This window comes from Curcuma longa, unplaced genomic scaffold (assembly GCF_044706935.1).
Source record: "Curcuma longa cultivar G26 ecotype Majalengka, Jawa Barat unplaced genomic scaffold, ITB_CL_G26_1.1 contig_19318, whole genome shotgun sequence".
NCBI classification, from domain to species: Eukaryota; Viridiplantae; Streptophyta; class Magnoliopsida; order Zingiberales; family Zingiberaceae; genus Curcuma; species Curcuma longa.
Genome location: NW_027431066.1, coordinates 1 through 9564, shown reverse-complemented (window position 1 = coordinate 9564; position 9564 = coordinate 1). Strand labels below are relative to the sequence as shown.

General features: G+C 36.0%; 1 protein-coding gene across 1 annotated transcript; it reads left to right on the top strand.

Moving 5' to 3' along the window:
- The first annotated feature begins 6228 nt into the window (after positions 1–6228).
- Positions 6229–9526, top strand: LOC141817108 (putative disease resistance RPP13-like protein 1). The gene is made up of 3 exons (XM_074704790.1): positions 6229–9267; positions 9371–9420; positions 9498–9526. Exons 1-2 carry the CDS (start codon positions 6256–6258, stop codon positions 9395–9397), a joined length of 3039 nt encoding a protein of 1012 aa, XP_074560891.1. The 5' UTR covers positions 6229–6255; the 3' UTR covers positions 9398–9420; positions 9498–9526.
- The last annotated feature ends 38 nt before the right edge of the window (positions 9527–9564 follow it).

Genomic DNA, 9564 nt, shown 5'->3' with positions numbered 1-9564 from the left:
AAAAATGACTTTTCGCAGCGCGCAAATATGCTATCCGCAGCGCACATCGCACGCTGCACAGTTGCAAGCTGTTAAAAGTCATTAGGCATCCGCAGCGCGCAATGCACGCCGCGGATGATCGCATCCACAGCGCACAATGCGCGCTGCGGATGTGAGCTTCCGCAGCGCGCAATGCGCGCTGCGATTGATCACATCCACGGCATGCATTGCACGCTGCGGATGTGAGATTCCATAGCGCGCAATGTACGCTGCGGATGTGATCAATCACAGCGCACAATGTGCGCTGTGGATAAAATAAAATAATTAAATCATTCAAATCACAATTATAAACTCAAAACTCAAATAATTAATAACATAAATATCACACACAAATACCATATAAAATTACACATTTATAATCCAACAATTATATATAACATTCACATCTATTTTGATAAGCTTACAAGACTTTGTTATCTTGAACATAAAGAAAAATAGAAAATACATGAGGTTATGTGTATATATGTGCTGATACTTAGCACATATATACTTGTTGACTGGAAGAGCTTTCTTGCTGATAAATCTATCCTTGTTGATGAATCTCTGCGAATTGTGGACATTGAGGTAGTCATCGCCAGGGGCCAATGTAATAGAGAATGGATGCCTGTCATCATGAGAAAAAAATGACAGTTTTTAGCATTTTTATGAAATGAACTCCAATAGTTGGGTATGGAGGATGAGCTTCAGTATGGACCATTCAAATGGGGAGATGGTAGGCTACTGCAGAAATATGTATTGTCCACTTCGATAGCGAAATCCATGTGGCTTGGACATTGTCACCGTTAACACATTACCGGGTAGTAATGAGACCTGCATCGAGGAATTGGTTATAGCTAATAACATTGCATTAGTCCATCACATTAATTGAAATAGTTCAATATTCTTTATTGAATAATAAAAAGCTGGGAAAGTTGAAGGATAATATGAGCATATTGTCACCAGTCAAAAAAGAGATCTATATTAAAATTGAGGTAATGTTGTATTCCATAACTATATTCTAGTTGAGGTAATGTTTTAAAAAGAGATCTATATTAAAATTTCTCAAGCACAGTTTAGTTGAGGTGCTACTGTCCAAATGGTTCAATAAGCACAGTTATATTTGACAAATAATAAAACAGTGACTTTATCCCTAATTGCCAACCTTGGCTTGTGATAAGCCTTATTTGGTGCATGATGTCCAAAAAAGAAAAGTAGATAGACAAACCACAACATGTTACAGACCAACCACTAACTGATGCCCCATTGCAAAGAACCAAACGGGAAAAACATGCAATACTCAAAAGATCTCTAAGTTATACCAACTAAACTCAATTGTTGTGGCGTAATAGGCTTCCAATTAGAAAGCCCAACTCAATCTCTCGACAGCCGACGCCTTTTTTTGGTGACCATTATATCCCAAAAGCTTAAACTATTAGGAAAAAATCTCTTACAGTTCTGTATTCTTAACAAATAATAAATGTTTTATTTTGTTCAAAAAAAGAGTAAGAAAACAAACAATAATGTACATTTTTAGACCATAAATTTTTTTGTGAGTTTGCATATATGCTCACAGAAAGTATTAGTGATTAGTTCTAGTTTTCCAGATTAAAAAAATTAAAAATTAACTTATAATACCTGCCTCCTACAGTAGTTTTCTCGCCTGCCAAACTTTTGCAAGCCAATAGCATCCACATCAACTTTGTGCAAAGACGCTAGAGTTTTTGCAGTTGCTTCACAAATAAGCCTCCTCCTATCTGGACTCAGTCCCTGGCCATAAAAAGTTGCAGCTCCAAATTAATTCAAAAAGGAAAAAAATCACAAAAGAGACACAAAATTTTTTGTTTCCCCTAACCAAAGTCCCCTATCATTTGCAGCACCTAAGTATTACATTTGTTGATGCATTAGATGAAGTAAGAAGCTATAGTTCATTATTTCACAGAAAATGTACTATATTGAATCATCTGAATACCACATTAGCATAGGATAAGAATCTTGCAATCTTACAGGCAACTTCGTATCCAAGAAAATCTGCCCTTCCAGATACTCCATAATGTAGAAAGATGTTCCAATTATGTTTTTATCGGTGCACAAACAAAAGACTTTCGGAACTGAAACATCTGTGTTGACTCCCAAAGCCTTCAAAATCTGTACAAAAATTAAAAAAGATGCATTGATGAAAAGTATTAGGCAATATTTGAAGGGAAGCCTAGCTATCAAGGCTGCATAATGCTAAAATAGAATTCCCTATGTTGTGGGAAACAGATCAAGACATCATTTATCTACTTAATCCTAAAAACTGACTAGGAAAAAAAACAACAAATTACAAGCACCTATTGTAAAAGTTTCCTGGCCCATTCCCCTCAAACTAAGTAAGAGTTATTTAAAAACAGTTTGGGAGTAAATAGAGGTCTGTGGCAGTCCCATATGATCTAAGTAACTACAGAAACTGTGAATTTCCAAAATAAAATAGGAGTTAGAAGTCATTCAGCTAAAAACTGCTTTTAACTTGACCTTCACTGGCCGGAGGAGTTCCGACGTGGAGATCACCATCGCGGTGTCGCAATAGGAGGTCGAGAGAGAACCGGAGAACTGGAGGCGTCCAGCGTTTAAGCGGTGGCAACAAAATCGCGCCCTAGATTTCAGCCCCTTCTTCCCTAACCAAAACTCAAATCCCAACTCACAGCCGAAACCAACAAACCCCTCTCTAATCTGTCGATCCAGAAGAAACCTCAGCAAACCGAAGAAATCCAAACACAAAACCTGTAAATATAATCACAAACTTACCACCGATGGAATCAAAGGATGGCGAGCGGCGAGGGGTCTCGGCAAACAACAGTGCGTCAGCTTCTCCTCCACACAGCGGCGTCACGTGAGACGGCTGCGGCTAGGGCACGGAGGAGAAGGAGAGGGAGATGGCTGCGGCTAGGGCATGGAGGAGAAGGAGAGGGAGACGGCTGCGGCTAGGGCACGGAGGAGAAGGAGAGGGAGACGGCTGCGGCAGTGTATCAGCTTCTCCTCCACACGGCGACGTCGGCTTTCCTCCGGTGAGGCAGGGCGAGCGATAGCTGGGTCGCTGTAGGGGGGAGAGGAGGCGGATGGCTGGGTCGCTGTAGGGGGCAGAGGAGGCGCGCCGCTTGCGCGTTCGTGCGGAAGGAGGAGAAGGCGATCTAGAGAAGAACCGTGTACAGGAGAAGAGAAGAACCGTGCGTTTCTGGACCCGAAGAAAAGAGAGGAGAAATCGCGATACCTAGCGAGAATAGAAGAGTGGGGAAAGGAGCGGAGAATTTTTTTTATTTCTTTTAACAGCTTTTTAACAGCATACATCCGCAGTGTACATACATGCATGCTGTCAAAAATATTTTTAACAGCGCACAATATACGCTGTCAAAAATATTTTTAACGGCACATAATGTGCGCTGTTAAAAGTATTTTTAACAGCGCATTATTAAAGCATGCTGTGGTTGATAAAATTATGATATTATCCGCAGCGCATTTTATTGGGCGCGCTGTTAAAGCAACTATTAACGGCGCGCCTATGATGTGCGCTGCGGATGACGCGCTGCGGAAAGTCATTTTTGTTGTAGTGATCTAAGGTGGGCTTTCGGTGCACAAGAAAAAACATTGTTTGGCCGGATAATTCAATGCTAGACGGCGTCTCGTTCACGCCATATATGCATACCTACCATTGACAAATTAAATTAAATGAACGAACGGATCGAGTTCGTTCATGGGAAATCAACTTGAGATCGATTTTTCAATTAAATTCCAACTTGTCCTTTTGTTGCCAATTTAATTAATAGCAGAAGTCAAAAATAGCCGCCTGTAAATTAATCAGTGATTTTTTTGTGGGTCCTTATATAATTTGAATGAATTGGTGCTCTATAATGAGTAAGGATTGAATTTAATTAGTGGATCCTTAGCTTTGATTCAAGCGGATGATGCCCCTCTTAAAGTTCACTTTTCTAGTGTCTAATTTCAGTCTGATTGTTTCTGCAAATTAAAGGGTGGGTTTATGACATTTTGGTTCAATTTTGATTTACTAAGTCTTTTGAATAATTAAAATGTATATTTTTCAAATAATTGTTGCCTCTCGTCATTCAACTGTTTATTAATTATCATAACAACTTGAGGACCCTACTAATCTTTAATATCTATTTTCTAAAAAAGCTAATGGCCAGTGCACAAAGAGTTAAAGGTGTTCCTGCTACAGCAGCCTCCTAGCAAGTGCACAATTGAATATATGTGATGATGACGATGGAGCAGTGGGTACGCGAGGACTGACCTCTTCTTGTACAGCAACAGCAGCCTCCCACAACAAGAAACCTTAAATAGATGTCAAAGCAAAACCTACATCTCTCATATCATTTTATGCATCGATCGACTGATGAGTTGAATAATTAGGAGATGATCGATCGATGCAGCAGCTCTATCCATTACGTACTTTTTGCTTAAATCTTCGATCTTCTGCAGTAAGTGAGGTATGTTACTTTCTCTTCCTCTTCATCTTCGTCTTCCTTTTGCTGGATTATTGTTTACATCTCGATCGTGTGTATATATATATATATATATATATATATATATATATATGTGTGTGTGTGTGTGATAATTAAGGGAAACAGCTAGCTTTCACTAGAAAAGTGGGGATCATATTCAAACTCTTTTCCTTTTAATTCTTGAAGAAGATATCGATTTAAACAAACTCAATTACCATTCAACTATTTTGTAGATCCTCTTCCTCAAAATATATTAAAAGAAGATACCTTTATAAAATCTAGAAAAACAGATTGGTTGACTGGTCCAAGTTATAAAAAAAATTTCTAGTAGATAAATTATTTATTTTATAAATTAATATATGACCATGTTCATCATCTATAGTTTTTATTTAAATTTATACAAAAATAATTTATAAAATAGAATAATCCAGCTAGAGAATCTCATCACCGCGCCAGTAGAATTGGAAATATTTAACTTTATAAAATAAAATAATCGTGTCTATAAAAAATATAAATTTAAATTTATAAAAAATAATTTTTATTTAAAAAAACATGAAGAAAGGAAGTTAGGAAAAACTTAAGGCTTTTTTTTTATAGATTTATTAGAGAATTATAGAACAAATACATACATCAATGGCATTGTTTGATTTGAAAATTTTTCATATGAAAAAGATATATCCTACATCAATTAAATTTCAATTATTGGATAAAAACAAATAAAATAAAAAATTTTAATTTGTCAATTTGGTTTAGGTCAAAATAGAAAATGCCCTTAGATTTTTAAAAATAAGAAATATAGATGTAGAGCTTTGGGTAAAAAATAAAATTTTCAATAAACATAATTCATAAAAATCATTTTAAAATTTTTTTAATCATCTTCATAAAAGCATAAATTTTATTTAAATTTATAAAAGAATAATTTTATAAAATATTTAATAATTTAAAAAATATCACATTCATAATTTCATAAGAAAATTATTTATAATTTGATAAAAACATTTAACACACAAAAAAAATTTGCAACCAATAAAAGTAAAAAACTAATAATTTAAATTTATAAAAAAATAATTTGACAATCTCCATTGATAAAATTTTGAATTTATAAAATAAAATTAATCGTATCTTTTAAAATAATTTATAATTTTATTTAATTAAAAATAATGTCGTGCATCCATTAAACAAATGTAAGTTAGAAAAAAAAACTTAAATTTTGCCACCCTTTTGAGAATTGTTTTTTTAAAAAAAAAGACATGTTGATTTTTGCTCATTCAGATTTATTAGAGAAACTACAAAATTAAAAATAACTAATATAGTAATTGCATTATCAGTTAGTCATTTATTCGATCGATAATATTTGATTAATTAGTAATTGTTGTGCAAGTGTGGCTAGCCACTATCCCAACTCTTATTGAATGCCAAACATATTTCTAAGATTTGAGAATTTTTTCCTTTACATCCTTTGTATAATCTTATAGGCTTTTCTCATGCAAAAGATATATCCAACATGATTTCTTCCCCATAAATTCTTCTTCTTATATTCCTTTTGCATAAAAGTCATTTAAGATGTTTAATAATATCTGTTAACAAGTATTCTTGTTACTTCTTCACAATTAATTTCAGATATAAAAGCTCTCTTTTTCTCATAAGGGCAAACAGAAGTTGAAAATAAGAATGCAAGTATAGGCAGTAAGTATTTCAGTATAAATTTTGATCTTTGAGCAGGTTGATTCATCCATCTCAAGAAATGGCAGTGGTCCTAGACCTTTTTGTTAAAAGATTCGTTGGCAAACTATCAGATGTTATAGAGGAAGAGATAGGCAAAGTGCTAGGTGTTAAAGGAGAGCTTACAAGGCTTCATAGAAAATTATCAAGAATCAGTCCATATATTCAAGATGCAGAAAAAAGAAGACGTACAGATCCTGCGATCAACAGTTGGGTGAAGGAATTAAAAGACATCATGTATGATGCAGAAGACATACTTGATCTTTGCATGGCCGAAGGTGGAAGATTATTGGAAGCTCAACCATCTGCTTCTTCTGGGGTATGCTCTCGGATCAGTTTGCTTTCATCTTGCTTCCGTTGCAAGTTCAGGATAAACATTTGGAATAAAATTAAAAAAATTAATGATAGACTTGAAGAAATCAAAGAGGACAATAATGTGATACCTAGGTTAGTAGCACACAATCATGGAGGCTTCCAAGATAACTCAGTAAGAACGTCGTCACCTACCTCTTCCACTCATGTGGTGACAGATATTGTAGGGACACAAATTGTAGATGCTGCCCAAAAGCTAATTTCAAAGATAGAGCATAGCAAAGAAAGGTGTAATGTGTTGGGAATTTCTGGGATGGGTGGAATAGGCAAGACCACTCTAGCACAAAAATTATTCAACGATGAAATGGTGAAAAAACAATTTCCAAAAAGAGTGTGGTTACATATATCCAAGCATTACTCTGAGATTGAGAAACTCAAAGAGGTATTGAGAGGTGTAGGAGGGAATGATGACGGTGTTCAAAGTAGAGCAGAAGTTGAAGGTAAAATTATTCCTCTTCTTTCACAAAGTTTGCTTCTTGTGTTAGATGATATATGGAGTGCAAGTGTATGGAGAGATTTACTCAGAAATCCCATTTTGAATGGTTCCTGCAGAACTACTATCTTATTTACTACTAGACATGAAGATGTGGCGACAGAAATGAGAGCTGATTTTGTCCACTATGTTGAGAAAATGCATGAAAACAATGGATGGGAATTAATTAGAAAGATTGTTTTTGAAGATGGGGGCGATGTAATAATTTCTGAATTGAAAGAAGTTGGTATGGAAATTGTCAGAAAATGTGATGGTCTTCCTTTAGCCGTTAAAGTGATGGCTGGTGTTTTATTTCACAAGGCGAGGACCAAAAGTGAGTGGAAAAAAGTTATTGAAAGTGAATTATGGTTTATGAAAAGGATCGATGATGAACTATCAAATGCTTTATATTTGAGCTATGAGGATTTACCTAGTCACCTCAAACAATGTTTTCTTAGCTGTGCTTTCTATCATGGTGAATCATATCGAGAGGACATAATTTGTCTGTGGGTGGCTGAAGGGTTTGTAGTTGAACAATCAGATAGTTTGATGGAAGATATAGCTGAAAGCTACTATGAGGAACTTATTGCAAGAAACCTATTGCAACTTAAACAAGGAGTTTCAGATCATACAAGATTTATTATGCATGATGTTTTACGATCTTTTGGGCGAAAATTGATGGAAGAGGAAGGAATTATCATGAATGATGCTCAATGCACAAGTACAAATTCTTCGACAAAGATTCGTCGTTTGTCCATCTCAAACCAAGGTAATGTCTTATCTATTCCAAATGTGATAATAGAACAAAAGTGTTTAAGAGCCCTACACCTCGTTAATTGCCCTCAAATCAAGCAGATCGAGGATCATGTATTTGAAAGCTTGAAGCGTCTCAGAGTCTTGGATTTGTGTGATACATCCATAGACATCCTCCCAGATTCTCTTGTGAAATTATTTCATCTAAAATACTTGGGTCTTGATCGAACAAAGATTAGAAAGCTTCCTGAATCCATTGAGTGTCTTGCAAACCTGCAAATTTTGAAGCTGTCGGACTGTAAATCACTACATGAACTTCCAAAGGGCATCACAAGGTTGAGCAATTTGAGGCGCCTTCGAATGTCGAATACTCCACTCACCCATGTTCCAAAAGGAGTTGGGAAGCTGAAAAACCTCAACTATCTTGCTGGATTCTTGATCGGCCATTGTGATTCCATGAACAGGATGGGTGAAGGTTGTGACTTGGACGAGTTGCAACATTTGTGCAATCTAAGATATTTACGGATAGACAAATTGGAAAGGGCAAGAACGACAAGAAACAGAAACACTGTGCTTGCAAATAAACCATTTCTTTGGAGATTGAATCTTGAATGGACACTGAATAATAACGAAAATAATGAGGAGGAAATCACTGAGGCAGAGAGGATATGCGACCAACTCACTCCGATGATCGTAAAAGATCTTTGGATCAACAATTTTCCTGGCCGACAGTTTCCAGCTTGGATGGTGTCAACTTCTGTGCATGATTCTTTGGCATATTTGATGCTTCGCAATTTCTCATCATGTATAGTGCTCCCTCCATTGGGTCAATTACCCAATCTAAAACACCTTAGCATTAAAGGAGGAGAAGCAATCAGGAGTATTGGGCCTGAATTCCTCGGCTGCAGAACTCCTGCATTCCCAAGACTTGAGTATCTAGAATTCAATAACATGCCCAATTGGGAAGCATGGGTATTGTGTGTGGCACATGATGAACCTAACGAGGATGTTCATGCAACCAACCTCAATTTGTTTCCTAATATGGAAAAATGTTTCCTCTTCCACTGCCCAAAGCTGAAACATAGCATCCTTCCGCCAACGAGGTTTTTGCAAATTGATTTCTGTCCAAATTTGGAATATGTGGAGAAGGTTGGCATGTTGCAGGAATTCGAAGTTGCTTTTCCCTCAGAATTAAAACAGCTTCCACAATGGGTGTCAAGCTTGGTTAATGCGACTTTGAATAGTTTACAGAAATTCACTATGCTATGCGATTCACTTCTGCTTGATAGTTGCAGTAAGGGGAAGCAAAATTGGCACATCATTAAACAAATTCCAAAAGTTAGTATTTATAGCATTGATGGTAAAACACGCTTGTTGCTTAGAAAAGACTCATACAAATACGAAATAAAGGATGACTTTGGAAGTTTCGTCGCCCTTGTAAGTTCTCTGATCATCTATTTTCTTAACATACCTTTTTGCATATCGTTCAATATTGTCAGGAAGAAAAAAAACTTGTACAAACATTTTATTCTATGGGCAGGATCAACCAGCAAGCTTCCATGGCTAATTGTTTCCTCCATTATGATCAAGGTTAGTAACTAATTAATGGTGGATTTTATAATATCATCACAAATAAAATGTACTTATTTCTTTATTTCTACTTGAAGGTCGCTTGTTGGAATTGGTATAATTTGGCCAAGGCACATATTTCTACTAAATCGCATTGGTGTTTAG

Excerpts from the sequence above, each read along its gene's own strand:
- LOC141817108 (XM_074704790.1), top strand. The coding sequence starts at position 6,256 with ATGGCAGTGGTCCTAGACCTTTTTGTTAAAAGATTCGTTGGCAAACTA. Across the intron at positions 9,268-9,370 it reads TTGGAAGTTTCGTCGCCCTT|GATCAACCAGCAAGCTTCCA; the intron begins GTAAGTTCTCTG and ends TTCTATGGGCAG.